At 46.7% G+C, this 21,140-nt stretch overlaps 1 protein-coding gene across 2 annotated transcripts in view; it reads left to right on the top strand.

Annotated features, from left to right (window-relative positions):
• The window catches only part of sema5ba (sema domain, seven thrombospondin repeats (type 1 and type 1-like), transmembrane domain (TM) and short cytoplasmic domain, (semaphorin) 5Ba), a 92,109-nt gene that overhangs the window by 25,245 nt on the left and 45,724 nt on the right, over positions 1 to 21,140 (top strand). For both annotated transcript variants that reach the window (XM_048978901.1, XM_048978902.1), the window contains exon 2: positions 16,987 to 17,245. In XM_048978901.1, the coding sequence (XP_048834858.1) occupies positions 17,038 to 17,245 (208 nt within the window). In that variant the 5' untranslated portion in view covers positions 16,987 to 17,037. The remainder of the gene's footprint in view (positions 1 to 16,986; positions 17,246 to 21,140) is intronic.

Raw genomic sequence — 21,140 nt, 5'->3', positions numbered from 1 at the left:
CGGACCCGTCCCCCTGCCCACCCTCAGCTTCTGCACCCTGATACCTAGACACAGAGCACTGATGCGTTTTCCTCGCCACTGTTTGCCGAAATTTGTCCTCCCAGACAGTGTATCTGGGGGAAAAACAACCTTTTTAAAAAATGAAAAGAGCAGATATAAAGAGGACAGTGCAGCTGTGTGCCTGTTTAAGATTCTGTTTTCCCTGGCTGGGCTAAAGTAGCATCATTAGCTCTGGCAAATCACGGCGGTGTCATTGTGGTACAGCCATGGTACATTAGTGTGCCTTTAAAAGTGGCTAAACTGCGCCTATTCATCTGTGAAAGAGAGGGACCATTGGCAGATACTTGGCCAGCCACACAGAGAGGCCATTCAGTCCGGGGGGGCGGGCCTGGACGGCTGCGACGCGCACACAGGGGAAATACTTTCACAATTTTAATCACCCCCCTCGAATCGCTAACGAGCCATTTTGGAAATGCCAGTCGTCCACCTGTCTGGTGGTGAGGGTGCCGGACTCGGCGCCGCTCACTTGCAGCCCGCGTGGTCCGGGGCGCCGGGCAAAGGCCTGCTTTCTGACTCCCTTTGTGCTAGCCAGAATCAGGGGTTAACGGGCCACCCGAGTCCTACTGTTCCACTTAATGTCATTTGGATGTGCCCGCGAGGAGGCGTGGCTTGTCCCTTTGTGCCAAGGGGGGGTGTTTTGTCTCTCTCTTCTTTTAATGTCCTGGAAACGCAGGCGAGATTTTGGGGGAGGGGGCAGTGCCCCATCCGTGTGCCCCACCCCAGTGCGGCCCACTCCTTGGTTCTCCATTCCTGACTTGATGTGTGATGATGGTGTGAACCCCCCCTCCGATGGCAGGCAGGGTGTTGCTTCTATGCAGCCTGTCAGCCTTGCGAATCATTGGGCTGCAGAGCAGATATTTCTACCTGTGACCCTTGAGCTTTAAAGTTAAGTTCCTGAAGACCAAGCTTAGCTTCTTCAGTCAGATCCCCAGCCTTAAACCAGGGCATATCTTGTCACGTTTTCTTCTCCTTTGCAGCTGACGGGCACGGGGGCCTGCATGACAGGTCTTCCTATTAAAAATGCTTCCTGTAAGTCCTGACTGTATCTCAGCAGGCTTCTTTGCTGCAGGTGCATTTTTTACATCAGAAAAACCTTGGCAGACTGCTGTGGTCCAGGTTGGAGCAGAAGTGTGTCTGTGTGTCTGTATGTGTGGGAATGTTATATAGATGCTACTCAACTTACAATAAGCCAAATATGAATATGATATGATGAATAAATAGCTATATGATAAATTGTTAAACACTATGAAATATTTATGCTCGTAATCGCTACGGTGACTGGAAGTGTGGCTGCATAGGCCACTCGGAGGGAACAAGTCACTCCGAGTAGGAGTAAGTCATGTGCTCTCAAGTCCATGTCGAGTCACGAGTCATCAAATTTGTGACTCGAATTCAGGTCGAGTTGTGAGTCATGTAACTTGAGTCCATACCTAAATTACCTTTAATGATTAAAACTTGCTGCAGCAAATACTCACCACAGCACATTGTGAGTTAAGGCCGTCATAGACAGTGATGGGTTGAAATGAGAGTCTCCACTGTGTCACTGTTGTCCTCTCACAGATCGTACATCCGTAAAAAAGAGTAGGGAAATGCAGGGAGTGAAGCATCTTTCCAACAGACTCGGAAGACCTTGCATTCAGCCAAAGGAAAATGGAGATAGCAGAGAATTAATTGGGATTAGGGTTATAACCATGGAAATAAATGGAGTCCCCATGATGATGGGGATATATGAACTGTGCGTGTGCGTGTGTGTGAGACTGTGTTTTATGCTCCTCTGAGGCTCCACAGTGGGGGACGGTGATTTTTAAAAAGCATGTTTAGGGTGAAATCGCACAGCCCAGAAGAACTCAGAGCTGGAGCAGGATCTTAGCCGCCTTTCAGGTCTTTGCCATATAAGGTGATTTCCCTGCAGTGGTTCAGAAACCAAACGTTTTTTTCCTTGGGTGTTAATGGGGGTCAGAGTAAATGTGGGTTTCTCCAGAGACTATGAAGTTACATTTAGCCTTCCATCTGCATCATCTTTCGAAAATGCTTAGCTAATTAGTTGCCTAAAAAATATGTTCAGTTAATGGTAAAAGCTGTGAAAACTATTACAGGATAAATAGCTTTTTTTATTTTATTTCTTAATATTTTTACTTTAGTGGATTAAATTTGTGTTACTTCTGGAGGAGTGTGGTTTCCTGGCATACTTTCGTATGTATTCCTTCAGATATGAGATCAGGTATGTGTTCAGCTATGTCCACTGAGTCAGCAGTGTGTTTGGTGTGCAGAGTACTTAGTAGGGCTGTGCGGAATCACATCACAATTGTGATTATATGGCACATGCGCAGTGATTACCAGAGCGTTAGGTAACGGGTGAAATATTTTTCCGGACGTTTAGTATGGTTTAGTATAGTTTGGTATGAAGATTAGTACTACACCTAAAATGTTACTGAGATGTGTATTGTGACCCCCTAACGTTAGTAATCTGTATAAATTCGACACATCGTTCTTTATTAAATTAGGTTCTGTTTTGGTAAATCATGGAAGCTATATGCACTGGAGTGGCGGTGAAGAAAGGAACAGCTCAGCAGCCAAATCTTTAAAAAGAGATCTTGCGGGATAAACAAGGTAAAAAGATGTTGGTGGTTTGGCAGAACTTTTTGCAGTTTAAACACGATTGTTAAACATAAAAATATGCCGAATTTATACAGATTACTAACCCTTGGACATCATAATATGCCTCTCATTAATATTTTAGCTGCATTAATAATCTCCTTACCAAATTGTGGGCATAGGTGAATGTCCGTGTAGTTCTGAAAAGCTGGTATCTACACAAATGTGTTTATGCCTGTCATCTAAAGCCCCGGTGATTATCGAGCATGTGCCATATGATCAGGATTAGATCGCGATGTGATTTTGCAGTCAGGACTATATGGGTGAGTCAAAGAAGAATGTTTAAACAGTTCATCTATCTTCTTGTTCACCCATGTTTTTGGACTGTGGGAGGGAGGCAGCGTAGCTACACAGCACAGGGAGAACATGCTAACGCACACATAGTGTTTGGGGGTGGGGGGAGGAGGGGTATGTGAGGCATTGTGCCACCTTGTTCCAGTATTTTTATGGGGTAAACATGCTTAAGTTACTATAGCTAACCCGTGTCATTTGATTATCATGGTGTCCAGGTGACGAAGGCCAGTGCTCATAGCCCCAGATAATTTCCAGTCAGCCTTGGATGTTTTGCTTAAAGCTGATGACCACAGGTGAACAGCAGTCCTGCCCAAGCGTGGTTTTCACATGTCTGTGTTCCCAGCTCAGTGCCATCAGACCTGACCCCACAGGTGGGCCGCGGGAGGCGGAGTGCCTCCACAAAACATCCATAAACCCCAATAGCCTCTGATAGGATTTGTCATATCCTGGGGTTTGAGCTGCTTTTTCGATTGCTTGTGAGGAAGGAATATAGGGGATGTCACATAATAATGTAATAGGTGCTACATACTCCACATAATATGGAGTGGAATATAGCAGGAAAATCATTTGAAAAGGCGGCACCTGTATCTACACAGCTGCCCTGTGAGCGGCTCTGATTGGCTCCGTCTGTCTGATTATCTTAGCATGCTAAGCATCTCGCCTAGGGAACGAGAGCGGGTAGGGTGCTGAGCCACTCTTTGTGTAATTCCTCATTGAACATGAGCGATTGTAATAGGCTCGATGTGAACGGGAGTCACGTCGAGCATAATGGAGTTGGCGCCAAGTTGCGATATTACACAAATACGGACGTTAAGGACACTGTCAGAGAATGAAGGCTAATTGTTTTGTTTTTGCTGTGGCATGAAGGGAACTGACTTCAAAGTCACAGACTGCCGTCGATTGTGAGATGAGCCTGTTCCGCTCCTTACATCAGTAAGTTCCAGCTCAAAAACTTGGGCTTATGGGTAGGATCTATGATGTTTGAAAGCAGTATGAACCATTTACCCCAAATACATTTCTTGTAAGGTTAGACCCATCTCATGCACACCAGATAAGATCATAATTGCTGTATATTTTTTTTATGACTTCTGTTTGGTATCTTTTTGCGTGCTCACAGAAATGTGTCCCTGAAGATTCACATTCAGTTTAACCTGCTTATGGAAATGAAAACCTGACCTGATATAACTTCCCGAGAACCCCCCTGGTAGCCTGATAGCCTGGTCCATTTTAAGCTGACATGCTGTAGAGGTAGCCCGGTAGAGCATGGTGGTAGGCCGATCCACTTTATTCTAAATCATTGTGGCAGCAGTGTGGTACACTGTGCTGTGTGGTGTTAGCCTGGTCCACTTTGGCCTAACTTGGTGTGATAGTGCCCTGGTCAGCTTTGGCTTGATGAAAGATGGTGGTAGTCTAGTACACCGTGCCGGTAGGCTGATCCACCTTGGCCCAATGCGATGTGGCAGTACCCAGGTCCACTAAGCCCCCTGGAAGTCTTCTGTTTTCGGCTTTGATCGTTTCCATGTTTCATCTTTGTGGAGTCCGCATCTGTCTGAGTTAAGCAGCAGCACTGGGATGAGGACATTTTTCTTGTTCGTCTCTAACCAGCACGGCCCTTCATCTCTTTCAACATTCTCCTCAATTAGGACCCTTTGACAAAAGGGCTTATTAGCTTTGCTCATTTTCAGGATGCAGTCAGAACAGTACAAGGTCAGAGTAGTCAGAGTTGAAGACTTTTGCTTCGAAATAACTTTAAAGATCTGCACAACAACCGGATTAAGACTCAGTTAGGGTACGATCAGAAGCTGTGGAATCATGGGAACCATTGGTTCTCTGTGCTGGCTTAGCAGCAGACGCTCTGCTTGTGCTTTCTGCTCTCAGGGGTGGGATGACAGCCTTTCTAGAGAGGAAATGACCTCCAGCAGTCATCTCCGAAAAGTTCATGAATCAATTCAAAATTTGCTGTAGCCATCCATTATTAAAACAAATTCTGTGTTTCTCTTTCAATTATTTACATCGACTTTAGTATTAATCACTGACAGTCATGAAGTCTTTGCCACTGACAGTGCCTTAAAAAACTCATTAATCTGTTGTGTGACATCGTTGCCTAATTAATTTGATTGGACAGTTACTGGTTATTTTTGGCGTTTCATTAATTTGTTACTCAGTTACTATGTCTACATTTCTGCTAAACTGAGGTATCTATTCTCACTCCAATTCCACCTCTCTGTGCCAATGCCGGGTCATACTCTGGTAACTAGCAATCCTGCTGCAAAACCACGCGGCAATTAAAACGGGAGGCAGATGTTATCTCAATTATTCCACAATGAATTTAATGATTGTTGTTCTTTTTAAGCAGCCTAGCAACGCCTAATCTAAACCTTTATTATTTTTCACATGAAATTACAGTTCAGCCAAGAATAGATGTTGTGCAGCTTGTTCTTACCTGCCAGTCCCACGGACGTCTTCCTCATCATGTGTGTTGATATTGCTTTCACACACTTTGATTGATGACTTCAGTCTTTATGATCCTCCTCCGATAAAAGGCTTTTGCTGCGGCCAGATATGAGCTCGGAATCGTTACAGTGTGGCCATATTTACTGCCTTGAGGGTCTTCATTAAGCATTTCTGTTTTATGGGTGTTGCAGTTCTGTCCTGGCGCATTACAAGCACTAGTAAATCTTTGGACAATATAGGTGCTCACGTTTTTACGCTGTGATGATAAATGTCCCTCGAGGTGACCCTTCCCTCTTGCCTGGGCGCCCACCCGAGAGAGAGAGATGTATCCCCTTATTAGCCTGTGGATTTGCCCCTGTGAAATACGGCCTCTGCGCACTTTGCACGCGCATACATAAGGGCAGTAGCTGAAAGATTTACAGTGTCGAGTGTGGCTGTGCGTCATCTGAGAGCCCAGCCTGGAGGCAGTGAGCAGTGGAGGCCCATCCTGGGCCGGCGCTGCCTCGTCAGGAAGAGGATGCCCCAGGGAGAAGAGGCTGAAGCCGATGAGGTCATGTGTTTCAAGCAGGTAACTAATCCAGAAGGTTCATCTTCGGTAGCCGTGTCCAGGTGTTTCCTAAGACCTCCCTTCGTTTTACTCGTTCCCTCGTGAGCAGCGTGTTCCAGAGAACCAGGAATCAATGGAAACGTCTCTTTTTGAGGTTATTCAGCTGCCTTAAGTGTGATCCCAAAAACTGTTCTTCAGGAATTCTTCACCACTGTATGCTGGATTGCTTTCTTAAAGCACCTCTATACTGTAGACTGTATGCTCCCATTACATGTACATCTAATTACTAAGTACCATTCACTGTAGATGTAAAGTTAAAAGACATTTATATTTTTATTGTTTTCCGATGAATATTCTAATCAGTCTGTTTCTTGGGCTGTTTTTTTTTTTTTTTTGGTCATCTTGGCACCAATCTTCAGGCACTTCGGATAACAGCACAGGATAATGAAATGAAATGTAAACGGTGACTGGTGAGAGAGCTGATGTTTAGATACTGTCAGACTAACAGCCAGTTCCGGATATATTTTATTGACGGCTGTGCAGGGGGCCCGGGGTGCCGCAGCAAACGGAATCACATGACTCAGCCACGGTGCCAGGAAGGCTCAACAGAAACTGTAATCGTGAAAAATAAATGACGTTTTTCAGTCGATGGGGTGAGGGGCAAACTGGGAACTGTGTGGGTGACAAGATGGACTGGCATTGCGATCATGGACTGGGTTACTGGGGGCAAACCAGTAAATATGTATGACAGGGAATGAGGGGCAGGGGGAGTAATCTACTCAATCACTGAACCTAATCCAGCCCCCCCCCCCCCCCCCCCCCCCCCGAAGCAGCCATAGGAAAAAGGGGGTCCATGTAGTAAAATAGCGAACACTGGGAGACATAGTCCCTCACCAGCTAACTGCTGCAAATCGTCACCCTCCTGCTGGGCTCTGAATCGAATTTGAGCAATTCACAACGTCTGATGAAGTCCGTCTGCATCAAAGCATTTAATTTTGTTTTCTTTCGTCCTGATATTCAATGAGTAATTGGTTTTTGGGTGTGGACACAATTTCCGTCAGTGTCACAATGTCAGATGTGGATCTCAGCTAGACAGTGTCACAACAATCCCTTCAAAATGGCTTATCTCTGATTAATAGATTTTTTTTTTTTGGGGTGACAAAAACAGATTAATACTTCTAAAATTGCTTTTTATAACACAAAAGTTCCCCAAAAGATGCTTGGGTAGGAGTGAGGGGGTTATTAAAATTGCGTGTCTGTCTCCAGCCACACAGTGCCAATGAGGGAAGGGTACTTTCGACTGCAGTTCAATAAGGACGTCCGGCAGGCCGCCTGTATTGCATCACTCTTGGCACTGCGAGGGCCTAAATTGCTTGTCTGCCACTGTTGGCTGTCTGAAGCCTGGTGACAAAGGAAGGCAAAATTGCAGCCTGTCACTAAAGTGCCTCCCCACCTCCCCACCATTGGCGGCCCCCGGGGGGCCCTCGCAGTCAACAGCTAAGTCATGAGTGGATGACGTTGAGAAGCAGGGGTCAAACAGTAGAATGGGTCCCGAACAGAGATGAGCGCGACAGCTAGAAGATAAGTTGTCCAACTGAAGAAATATCCCAGCATAGCAGATCAGTAATGAGTTGAGGAGCCGCTAGACCCTGCATTCGGCCATTTCCACGTATCCCTGAGACCTGCAACCGGGATTTTTCTCACATCCCTCAGCTCTGGGTAAGCAGAGAGCAGGGCATCCAGGGTCGCCCAACTTAGTAACAGAGGTGCACTTTAGTACAGATGTTTCGACTGCCTGCCCCTTCATCTCTGTGGATGGAGTTATGGAAGCTTATGAATGATGTATTTCACGTCCATTCTGTCTGTCCCTTTGCCTTTTCAGGCCCCGTGAGGTCAGCGTGTTTTTGTGCAAAGCAGTGATTTTCTGCCTTGGGACACTCTGCAATTTAAAGACGAGTGTTTCTTTAATGCGTAGCTAAATGGTGCAGCCAGGGGCACTGGCCTTGGTGGGCACAATACCCATGGCTAATGAACGGGACGGGGGATGACAGCTACTGAGAGTGGACCTCAATGCTGCCTTTGTGCCCCTGCTCCCATCGCCTCCCTCCGGCTAATTATGCAGCCCCCTGGTGCCACTCTGCGTGCGTCAGGTCAGGCCGCGATTTTAGCCCCGAACTCCCCATCTCTGCCTCTTTGATTTATCATTTGAATCCGTGGGGCCTTCGGCCTCAGCCCTCTGAGCTCAATCTCCTTAAGAGAATCAATATTTGTTTTCCCGTGCATGCAAAGCAGCTCGTTAGACGAACGTGCACTGCTGACAGGCAGCAGCTCGCTTGCACTGACGTTTCAGCTTGATCTATTCTAAAGCAAATTCGTGAAATTCATTTTGGGGAGAAGTTTGTATCCCCTCCCCCACTCTGCAGAGCATTTTTAGCAGCATGCACTGGCTTCTGCCATCTGACCATGACTACATTCTTACGGTCAAGGTCATTTCAATATAAAACCAACAAAAGCAGGTCATCATTTTCAACCACTAAAGCTCCTCTGTCTAATGGGGGTGAGCACCATCAGAAAGGATCCCCGTCATGACTGGAGAATGGTACAGTCCATGAATGATCCATAATCTGGGGTGTATGAGGACTCCATTTGGTCAGTTATTCCCTCTTGGCTACTAGAGGATCCCTGTCATAACTGGAGAATGGTATAGTCAGGAATGATCCATAATCTGGGGTGTCTCTTGGGTATTATCCCCATCATGAGTGGAGAATGGTACAGTCTGTGACCTACATGACCGCTGAACAGCCTTCCCATAGCGAAAGTGGTCATTTATTGAGCTCTCCATCTCAGGCTAACCTTAACTTTACCTAAACTGCTGTAGGCACAGCAGGTTCCACACATGGCTTCTTGCCCGCATTCTCTCATAGCTACACGACGTTGCCTTTTGCTGTGTAAACACAGGTCCTTTCTGTCGTTTGAGTTTGTAAACTATGTAGAATGTTGATTTAATTTGATTTTTTTGATCTTGGAAGTAAATAATCAAAATCTCCCTTGTCTGACTGGTTTTATGATTGTACTTAGGACTAATTAGCATGCCTTGTGCGCTTGAGATTGGAATTAACGTGTGGCCCTATTAACTGGCATTACTTTTAAAATGTTATTTTTGATCGTTTTTTCGTTCCAGTTTTCTGCCCAGACTTTAATCATGTCTAGTTTGTAATCAACATCATCTAAGTCCAGCAGAAGGCTGACAGCAGCTTAGATGTAGTTTTGTAATTTGTGTTCCTGTGAGCTTGACCTTCTTTCCACATGGCTGGTACCATGTGGAAGGGCCCTGTTCTCATTGGAGGAGAGGCGTGATGCTCACGACTGGCAACCAATAAAAGGCATGCAACTGACCATAAATGGTGATGCAAAGAAGGGGGGAGAGCAACCCTGGCTCGTACCTTCACTTCAGTAGAATGAAGCCAACTGCTTCAAGCGCACACTTTCAAACAGATCTGGCTGGCGTGACAATCTGCATGCAGAAGTTGCCTTAGCCGAGCCGCTGCGGTCTCCAGCATGTCACTTTCAGTTTGTACAGTGACAGTAAAGAGCTTATCCTCACGGCACATCAGCCTTCCAAGTTATTGCACTTTTCGATTTCAGCCTTTCAGCGTGGCCCCGGAGACGCGGCGACTTTTGACAGATCAGTTCTTTCAGACGTCGCGCATTTGGAACACGGGCCGTCTTGAATAGGTGCCGCCTATTGATGGGTGACTCCGAGTTTCAGATCCTTTGTGGTGCCGCAGGTTTCTGCAGTGGTTTTAATTGGTGCCTGATTTACATGTGAAACACCGGGTCAGGTGACCCACTGTCTAAATAATTGCTTTCAATAAAGCATTTAAATGCTGTGGTGGAATAAAGAGTGTGACGCTCAGGCCTGAAATTGCCCACTCCTGTTATGCCACATTCATTTATGTTTCTTTATTGTTTCCAGCCCCTGTAACCTCTCTTTGAAGCCGGGCCCAGGTTGTCATGCCAGCTTCCATAACAGCTTCAGTGGTGCCGGTTCAGACCCGCTTGCTTGCTTAATGTTCTAACCTCAGCGCTGCCTTTAGGGTGACGTGTCTCTCTCACCATTGTCGTGGACCTTTTCCCAGTGACTGTAGCCTGGCTCTGGCTGCCTTTGTTCTTTTCTTCCTTCTGATCTGCACCTTCTGAACTCTCCCCGGTGGGAATTATAACTGTCTTAAGGCCAGTGTGACCAGCTTAATTAATTATGTGTTTTTCCGGAGGCAGGTCCGGGATGGGGCAGGGAAGTGTAAGGTTCCCTGTCCCCCCGTGTGTGCGTAAATTAAACAGGGCCTGCTAATGATGTCTAATAATGTTACAGAGTCCAGTGGGGGCAGAGGGGGAACTCGGTGGATTGACTAAGGGACAGGAAATCAATGAGTCGGTCTGGTTTGGAGGGTAAACTTTAGGAGAGGCAGAGCTGTACTGTATGTGTGTGTGTGTGTGTGTGTGTGTCTGTCTGTCTGTCTGTCTGTCTGTCTGTCTGTCTGTCTGTCTGTGTATGTGGGTGTATATAGGTGTGGGTGTTAGTGTGGGTGATGTATATATTACCAAATGTCCCCACAATGTCATAAAAAATCCTGTCTAGATATTGTGGGAACCATTTCTTCAGTCTCAGAACTCTGTTTTATAAAAATCTGTGATTCCAATCAAAGAACTGAAAATGCCAAAAGTCTTGTATTTTGTTTGGTTACTTATGGTTAAGGTCAGGGCTGGCTGGGGTTAAGGTCGTCACTGTTGGGATTAGCTTTTTTCCCATAGAAATGAATGCAGAGTTCCCACAAAGATATGCATATTAACATATGTGTTGGGGTGGGTGATATGACCTAAAATTATCAAGGTATTTTTCACTTTTTGGATGGTAATGGTATTATATCACAGTATTTTTTGGGAGGAGTAGTATGTCCTGCCCCTTTATGTACATAAAATATTTTGATAATATATTAAGTACATGGAATGTATCATTTTCAGTTGGGAGAGAGTATCAACAGCAACTATTTCGCAAAAAGCCTGAAGATCTCGATATTAACTTTTATGCGCTATAACAAAACTAAAACTGCCAGTTCTGCTGTACCAAAGGAGGAACACTTGTGGTCACGTGATAGCTGTGAGCCAAATTGTATCACGGAACAGAAAAGCACACGGATGAAAGCATCAAGACGCACAGCTTTTGAAACGAACAGTGACATATTTAAATGGTTTGTTATCCAGAGTAACTTAAGTGAGTAAGTAAGGGAGGATAGAAAGCATCGGTGCTACAGTATAACGACACGACGACAGACCTTGCATAATACTGAAATTAGCTCCATGTTGGATGATTTGAAACCAAATCAGTTCCAAATAACACAGATGTTCCCCTTTTTTGGAACAAGAGTCTCCTTTCCAGTTGATGCCTCCGCTGATTCCGACATTAATTCATGTCTTTTTTTTATTCCTCTTTGCCAACCTTTCTTAACGTTATTAGCCTGTTCCTACTCAACTGGCTAATTTTGGCACAACGTCACCAAGCATTATTTGGGCAATTGTGTCTTTTACCACGCACCTTACATACAGGCAGCACCTCATATATATATATATATATATATATATATATATATATATATATATATATATATATATATATATATATATATATATATATATATTTATATATATATAAATCAGTATGTGTGTATATATATAAATATATATACATACATACTGATTTAGCTAATCTGTTTTACTTTTAAATTTGCTGCTATATATATGTAACTGTCTATTTTTCTTTAATGTGTATAATTACACAAAATCTGTTTTTTTAAACTTGTTAATTTGCTGTCATGATACGGCGTCAGAGTCTGTTTAACAGAAAATTAACTCAACGCAGATAAACTGGTTATATGTGCTATATAAGGACAAATATTCAGACGACAAGCTTTGAAGAAATAAAATGATATTTTTATTGCCTGTTGTATAATTAGGCTCTTGACTTCTCGCTGTGTTACCTGTATAGTGCAAACCAAACACACCGGTAATGACTGTGACATCGGTGTACCACCCACACCTTGTGTGTGTGTGTGTGTGTGTGTGTGTGTGTGTGTGTGTGTGTGTGTGTGTGTGTGTGTTGGGGGAGGGGGGGGGTCAGCTGAAATATTGCGCCTGTGATTGAAAGGCAGGTCTACATCACTACAGAGGAGGACATGCTGCTGTACCCTAAGATTAGGAACTGGGCTGATGCCCAGAAGGTTGTGAGTGTAATGACATGCCTTTGATTGGGTTAGGGTTAGGGTTAGGGTTAGGGTTAGGGTTAGGGTTAGGGTTAGGGTTATATGTGCTATATAAGGACAAATATTCAGACGACAAGCTTTGAAGAAATAAAATGATATTTTTATTGCCTGTTGTATAATTAGGCTCTTGACTTCTCGCTGTGTTACCTGTATAGTGCAAACCAAACACACCGGTAATGACTGTGACATCGGTGTACCACCCACACCTTGTGTGTGTGTGTGTGTGTGTGTGTGTGTGTGTGTGTGTGTGTGTGTGTGTGTGTGTGTGTGTGTGTGTGTGTGTGTGTGTGTGTGTGTTGGGGGAGGGGGGGGGTCAGCTGAAATATTGCGCCTGTGATTGAAAGGCAGGTCTACATCACTACAGAGGAGGACATGCTGCTGTACCCTAAGATTAGGAACTGGGCTGATGCCCAGAAGGTTGTGAGTGTAATGACATGCCTTTGATTGGGCTTTATGAATTATTCAACTGTATAAATAGTAAAAAAAAAAAAAAAAGTCACATTTTTACGCCATGATTTAATGAACAAATAAAGTGAGATGCTGGCTGGTCAGAGAGACTGGAATCGTGTATACTGGGTGTCCTGGAAAACAGCTCGATGGATGGATGGATGAATATCTGTGAAGGAAACGTGAGATTTCTAAAATGAAATTTAGCTTCACCTTGTTTCAGATGATTGCAGGTACTGGGATTTCGGGTTGAAGAGTAAGCTAATGCCGCTGCTGATTGGGTACTTATTCCTCATATTGTCGCTGCTGATTGGGTACTTATTCTTCATAATGGCTGTGCTGGAATTTATTGAACGGTGCTGGGCCAGCCTGGCCGTGGTAATTTACCAGGTTTCGGTCCTGCTGGGACGTGGTGTCGTACTCCAAACCAAAGCTCCTCAGACTTTAAGGAAAGAAATGCCACCATGTGGAGTGCTGTGGTGTGTGTGTGTGTGTGTGTGTGTGTGTGTGTGTGTGTGTGTTTGTGTGTGTGTGTTGGGGGCTCCAAAGTCTTTTCACACTTCTGGGGTCCAGCTGAGTGTGACCCGGCAGCCAGGCAGCCAGACGTGGGAGCTCGGACATGATGACCTGACACTCCCCAACATTTAGCCCATACCTTCACCAAGCTCCGCTCCCATGAGGGAGGAGAGCCTATCAGGACACGGCGTCTGTAACCTGTGGGCGTGTGTGTGTGCAGGGACTGTCAGACACACACAGCACGCCGTGCCGGGGAGAGAGGGGTGGCCTTTGGAGCAGCCTGTGTACAATGTGCGTCCTGAGAAACACACAGGAGCCCTCTGCTTCGCACTCAGCGTGGGTGTCCTTCCGCCCCCAGCGCTGAAGGTGGCGCTGACCTTCTTCTGGCCAAAGTCTCATTATCGGGCAGCGGTGTTGTAATGCGCGGCTCACCTGGGCTGAAGCCCAGCGGTCTTGACTATCCTTCATCAATAAGATTTTTTTTTACTATCACCACTTTTACTATCACCAGTTGAGAACTTTTACCATCGCTGTCCTCAGTGGCATAGAAGACACTTTAATAATGGGGACACAAAATAACTTAAAGGTAAAGAGGGACGAATGGAACCTCTGCCTAAGTCCCGGTCAGCAACTTATAGTGTGGCATCAACACTGACCCCCCCCCCCCCCCCAATTGCAAAATGCACCATGGTAGAAAATAGTAGGGGGGGCACTGGCCATGAGTGCCTCTGTTGCTGGGTTATAAACATGCAAATGCTTTCTCCATTTGACCCCAAATATTCGCTTTGGACGGTATTTTGCTGTAGGTTGTAACCATGATGTTGCTCATACAGTTACAGTTCGTCACTTAAAAAGGACAAATTTAGGTCTCTACATTAAAAATGTAGATTTTAGTCTCTCCTTTAACCAATTTGCAATTTCTTCTTCTTCCGGTCTAATTAAGTGCAGGGAGCAGCTGTTTTATTCTAGCGCTTCCAAATCAAATTACACTCTGCCAGCACGATTCATACCAGTAGCGATAATATTGTTTTGATATTCAAATTGAATGACACGTTTGCCAAAGTGTACTCCCAACAGAAGACTTTTCATATGTGTAATTATGAAGTTGTTGACACAGGGAGAATAACAAATCAAATAATGTTTTGGATTTATTTATGCATTTATCTGGAGAATAGAATCAGTACTACTGTAACCGTGATGAAGGAGTGCTGTAGTTTAATTTAGAGGGGAATTTTACGAAGCATCATGACAAGCAGGTTTGTGTAAAACGCAGTCAGTCTCTCTTCTGATGTGAAAGGTGTCATGTTTGTAGGCTTCAGGCCCTGATGGGCCAAAAAGCAATTTAATCAGCATCTAATTGATTCAGATACGACTCAGATGAGCAATTTTCCATTGAGCTGTAATTAAGTGTATTCCCCTGAGCGAGGGAAGAAAGCTACCTTCTGCGTGAAAGGGCGCAAGCACACAAAAGCCAGGCCGGATGGGAGCGTCTTTTGCTGGAGAGCTGCGCTCCAGGTTTTACGGTGTGTCGAGAAAGATCGACGACCCCACAAGATTCGCGACCTCTGCCGAATAGCTCCTTCGAGTCGCCCATGACCCTGTTGGGCTGGTGCGGTAAGCAGTTGAGGGTAGCACTAAATTCGGGAGCTGGGAAGTCCCAGTGGGGGCACCATCTCACCCCCCCCCCCAGGAGCCTGTCGATTGGCTGCATTCCCTTATTCCCTTGGTGATTCACTCTGGGGAAATGAGCAGGAAAATGGGCCCTGTCCGTTAGATAGGAGTCGGGGGAGGGGGCGCTCTCCCAGGGGTGCTTTCCGGGGACAGTCAGCAGGTCCTAACTTGGATGCTTTACTCAGGTTCCTAAATACTGTCGCCATGGCTACTCATTGGTATCCGTATTGGAAAGCAAAGGCCTGAATTCCAGACCCTGTGTGGGGAGCTTTTACTGGACTATGTGTGCATACATTGCTGTTGCCCCCCATTGTGTGTTGTTATTGCTTGTGTGCAAACTCCACTCATCTTTCCCTGGGGGGGGGCTTCCCTCAGTACTGCAGGTGTCAGTGATCAGCTCAATCCCAGCTAATAACAGCCTGAGTCTGTCTATACTCACACATCACAGACTGTTTCTGGAGGGGCGACCGTGCACCTTAACAGATGCCGGTTCAGCCTGGGCCCCCTCAGACGCCGGGACCGTGGGCAGAGCTGTGACCTTCTGCTCACGGCTATCACCAGCCACTGCAAGCCCCGGAACGCCGCATATGTGCGTGTCACATTCATACGGCTGTTCCGGTTCGGTCTGCTGAGCAGGAGCGTGAGTTCTCGTCACACTGTCTCGTGTAGACTGGCACTGCTGACAGAAATCGCACATCAGCGTTCCACTGGCCAATTAGCGACGGCTTGTGGCGTAAATACACGGTAGGTAGCTGGCAGGGACTCTCGCTGTACCACTTACCCAGTACTATTTATTACCCAATTAAGAAGGACGACACTTACAGTGCTGAACCATAAGCATTTTTGCTGCTGTGAAAATTTTAAGCATGCAGTAATGGGCCATGAATTATTTACTGTTAGCTGAATAGCTCAGCCATGACAGTAATGGCATGAATACTTTTCATGTTAGGGAGATTCCCCTGTGCAGAATGGCAAATATAAGATGTTTGGCTATTGTCAAACAGGTATCATTACAGCTGGTGTATCCATCCACATTTCAGGTGTAATTAGGGCTCTCTCATCCACTGGACAGCATTGAAACCCCTTTTTTGAGGTGAGTTATAGGCATCCCATGTTGTTGTCCCCATTGATCGGTCCGGAGAAACATCATTTTTTGTCAGCTGCAGAATGGACTGATCTCCCTGTGTCCGTCCTGTTTGTTGGAGAGGAGGCTGTGTGCTGCAGTAAGGTCCATACAGAGTTGCGCTAGGGACGCAGCGCCTGCCGAATTCAGCCCTCCTATCCTGCGGCTTTTGCTGTCATTCTCATCATCATGTTTGTTATGGATCTGCCTGAAACAGCAGCCTGAAAGGCTCATAATTGGCCCATCGAACAAGATTGACAACCTGATTACGGACCTTTCAGAACCACAGCCGGATAAGAAAAAGGAGTTGCTTTCTTTGGCCGTGTAAATTTCTCCCTCAACCCTGAAGGCAAAGTGGCTGCAGCTTAGCGCGAGTAGCCCTCCCACCCTCACCGGCCAGCCAAGTGTTTGTGCAGTGCTCCGTTTAGCATTCAGCTATGGCCGAAACGCTGCCGTGGAGCACAGTTCCTTCTGAGCTCTGCTTACTCTCCTCATTTACTTGCTATTTTTTTAACAGTTTTTAAGAAGCTAATGGACATTTGACGATGTTAAGGGTGCGCTGCAGTGGATCGACTGTTTGGTATTGGTACATAGTGTATAATTAAGGACTGCTGGCATGACGAGGCTGGGAACTGAATCTGTAGGCAGCTGTTTTGTTGATGGTCCGGCTCGGTGAGGAACTTGGCGGGACACTTCATTCTCAAACTTTCCGTATCTTACTGATGTGAGTGAGTGTGGCATTTCTGCCACATTAGGGAACTCCTGATATCGACTTTGATGCAGAGTGGTGAGCTTAAGTTAAGCTCTGGGATGGTAGCTGGGCATGACTGGTAGCTTTAGAGCGTGCTTGGTTCTCGTCTTAACCTATGGTCATTCGCGAGCCTCGTTGTCGCCCTCTACAGGTACTTCTTTGAAGGACCACGCTGCCAGCCAGAGGAGCAGTCGGCTCCACCATGACCGCGCTGCAGCGGGACTCCGCGCCATCCAGGCCCCGCCGCCTGCTGCTGCCCTCGCCCCCACTCCTGCTGCTGCTGCTCTTCCTCTCCTCCCCCTTGGCGCGCTCCCAGAAGCCCCTGCTCTCCTCACCTCCCTCGCTCACGCCAGCCACTCAGCCCCCCGAGGAGTGTGCCAGGCAAGAACATCCCGTCGTTCCCTTCCAAGGTGAGTCGAGGCGCTGTCACCTGCTCTGCTTAGACGGGCTTGTGCTTCCAAGCTGGCAAGAACCCCTGTGCCCAAATATCCCAGCAGGAGCTACATTTCACAGAGAATCCACAAGATTTCATGAGGTTACACTTGTGGCATCAGGCAGCAACAGATAGACAGGGATTTTTTTAGGCCTCTGTGAGGGAACCAGCGTTTGTGCTTTATGTTTATCCTCACGTTTATGTTCGCATGGCGTGACGCACATCTCTTAGCGTTTTAGCTAATCTGTTTTTGTCTGGTTCATAGCATCAAGTGGGGTGCAGTGAGTTTTACATCCCTGGAGTTAATGCAATAGAATCAGGTTAACTAACCCTGATTTCTGCAAACAGCGTTACATGATACTATGCCGACGGTTATGAACTCGGTAAGTTGAATCGAAGTTTGTCAATGCCCACTCACATGAAAGGGGCGGTGTCGGCATTGTGAGCTAACGAGACACACTAGGACTCGCCCTGTGATAAGTAGGAGGTGGGTAATACCTGCCCCGCGCTGCATATTTTATTGTCTGTACCCCTCCTCCCCTGGCAGGTTTCATCTGCCGGCACCAAATATCGGTATCGGGTTACATCATAAAAACCTTGATGTTTCTTGGTATGACCCATCCCTAATATATAATCAAAGGGCGGCTCTTATATAGGGTACATTTTTGGTGAAAAGGCGGGACTAACCCCTGTTTTAATCTAAAAACCTGCACTTAAATCGGCTTCGAGCAGTATAGGTGTGCAGTGTGAATTACCATGACAATAAATCCTATTTAAAAGTGAGCTATGATTCAGAGAACACAAAACTCTGAAGTAAGCCTCAAGAAATCTCGATAAACCAGTAAACTCACTTCGTAGTACACCCTCTGGTCTGATTGCAGAAGTAGTTCATATTTCCCCTGTATTTTGAGTTAGGTCTGTCTGTTGAGAATACATTGTTTAGGAAACAATGATTTAAGTGCAATTGCATATTGTGCCAGAACTTGCACATTGAATGTGTGGAATAATTTGGTGCCCCTGTGATGGCATGTTTGCTGTTTGCTGTCATGCGGGGCACCGTCGAGCCACCAAGTGGTTACCTGTGAAGTGGCATCCTCTGTAGTGCACCTGTCTGTCTTTTGGCAGCTGTCATGGCCCCTGCTGCGAGTCTGCGCCTGGAAATGCCGTCAGTATTGATCTGCCTCTGGAGGGTTGCAGGCGGTTATGCAGCCACTTCAGCAGCGGCCATTTCAGAGTATTCCCAAGTATTTCATTATGTTTTCCTTAGGAGGATGTATATAGAGCATGAGGTGGGCCAATGGACTGGGCCATTAATCTCTTATTGGTCACAATCCTGCTCATTGATCTCTCATTGGTCACGAGCCTTCTCATTAGTCACTCATTGGTCGGTCATGTCCCTGCTCATTGTTCACTTGCAGTTGCTGGCATGAGGTGGAAAAATCGCTCCCATGTGACTTTAGCTGTACCGCTTTTTCTTTTACATGAAGACTTACTGCTGCTCTGTTTGCAGGGGTCTGACACAGACGGGATGTTGGCTGTACAGTGCGGCTTGTGTGGGCTTGTCAGTGTACTATGAAATACTAAAAACAAAAAAAAAAACCTAAATGCAGTTTATTTCAAACCATTTATTAAATTTAAGGCACTTCTGCAAAGCTGAGGTCCTGTGAGGATAATAGTTTGGTGAATGAGGGGCAGCTGAGGGTCATCGCTAAGGGGATTAAAGAGTCAGGAGCAGCTTCACAGGCAGCCGTGGCCCCCCGCCCCGAGTGACTCTGCTCAAATGTCAGCCAGTCCTGTCTGCCGGACACATCCTCACCCCACCCCCCTCTGACCCCTCCCCCATGTCCCGCTCTTCCTCCAAGCGGTGAACATCGCGAGCATTCGCTCGCACAGAGAGCTAATTATAGGTGTTATTTATCATTTTTAAATGCAGCTGCGCCTGCATTAATCACTGTTTATTTAGCGTTATTGTGTTTGTGCCGTATGTGTGAAAATGAAGCGCGGAGGTGAATCTGCCGACTGCTTTGAGGAGCTGCAGCCCCCCACACAGGGTGGGACGGCTTCTTGGGCCCAGCTGGGTCACGTTGCTCCGGTTATTGCGTCCTCCGTCTAAGGCACAGGGGGTGGAGACGGTGCGTGGCACAGGGTCTGTCGACAGTGTCACTGTGGCAACACAATGCCGAAACGCAAATGCGGGTTTGGGGGTGTCTGGGCACACATCCTGCCTGGGACCGAACACACAATGTCCGTGAGGCTCACACCTCGCTGCTGTGGTTCATTCATAAAACTAGCATTTCAGTTCATCACTAAAGCCTGGTCATGGTAACTGTCCCTTCAAGGGTGGTTCATGACTCCGGTGACTTTTTATGCTGCAGATGTGGGACCCTCAGTACGAATGCAGGGTTTAGGGAACCGAAAGTTCGTTTCGCACTTTCTGCATCCGGTTTCCTGCGAAGGACGGGTCCTTTAACTGAAATGACCGCTCGCCCAGCACTGGGAGCCAGTCCTTCACCCGCGCACCACACCACTATAATCCCCATGGATCACAAGATGGGCCTCATGGGCCTTTTCATAAGAGGGGGTTGGGGGAACAATGGGAGAGCAGCTGACCCCAGAGGCCAAGCAGCAGTTTGAGTTCGGCCAGCAGAGCCCACTGCGATGTCGGTGGGTCGCTCTTCCAGCACTCCGTCTCCGCCCTGTAGCAGTCGGTTACTCTAATGACCATATGAAGCTGCTGAGGATAATTAGCCCAACCTGCTTTATTACACCCTTCTTGTTAATGTTTGCTGTTTCTGGTTCTGGGTGCTGGTAGCGATCACACTCCTCCTGTTAAAGTCAAAGCCGAAGTGTCGCACTGACTCATCCAGAACTTACCCTCACTAGTTGTTTGTCACATTTCAGCCTCCCCATTCTCTGCACTGTGAATATTTTGACTTTGCCCCCCAAATACCCGGAGCGTACCCTCTCCCTGCCCTCCAGATTCCACCGCTTTCAGCCCCTCCCCCGTACCCCTGCCCCATTGTCAGTGCGCACTCTGGAGGAGAAATCGGATTTGCCGCGTCGTTGAGGCTCGCTGCCCAGTGCTTGGCCTTGGTGCCTTTGTGAGACAGTCGGAGACCCTCCCCCCCACCACCACCCCCATCCCACAGGCCCCCAGGGATTCACGTGCAGAGGAAAGCGAGCGGGAAGGTACGTGAGCCGTCCCGGAAGGAAAGTGCTGTACCAGCACCCACGGAGGCTCTAAGAAAAAGACTGAGGGCTGTCAGTAAGTCAGCACTCTGCCGTAGGCTAAGGACAGGATGAAAGCTAGTGGAATCTGTGCTGCTCCCTCCGTAGAACAGCCTGCGCTGTTGTATTGGCCTGTAGCTGAGCCTCGGAAGCACAGTGTACAGATCAAACTGCATTGAAATAAGAATTCATTACGAATAACAGACATTGATGGGATTACAAGAATGCCCATATTGCACTGGTGTGCCCCGCCTTCACCCCGGCACCCCTTGATGTCTCCTGGGATCTCCCGGACACCTTAGTGATGCCTTCATGACCACTGGTCTGACAGATCCCCATTTTTCCCGGCAGATTCCACCTAACGCTGGAATACTCAGCGAGCGCGAGCCCTGCCAACAGTGCTAGTGTCCCTGATATGATATGCGTCTCAAATATTCGTCCTTCATTAACAGTTACGCTTCAAAGGATATTGGAGCAAACAAGAGACACGATTATAATGCTAATTAGGAAAATCTTTCTGCCAATATTGTTTCTCCTCCTGAAATCTATTAAGTAAACATTATAACCCACTAGCTGACTATAGCCTGTGATGCACAGACCATTTGTGGGACTTAGTCTATCCCAAGGTTGCCGGCCATAATTCG

The sequence above is a fragment of the Brienomyrus brachyistius genome, chromosome 16 (assembly GCF_023856365.1).
Source record: "Brienomyrus brachyistius isolate T26 chromosome 16, BBRACH_0.4, whole genome shotgun sequence".
Taxonomy (NCBI): domain Eukaryota; kingdom Metazoa; phylum Chordata; class Actinopteri; order Osteoglossiformes; family Mormyridae; genus Brienomyrus; species Brienomyrus brachyistius.
Note: the sequence above shows the minus strand (reverse complement) of the source record. Positions and strands in the feature narration are given on the sequence as shown.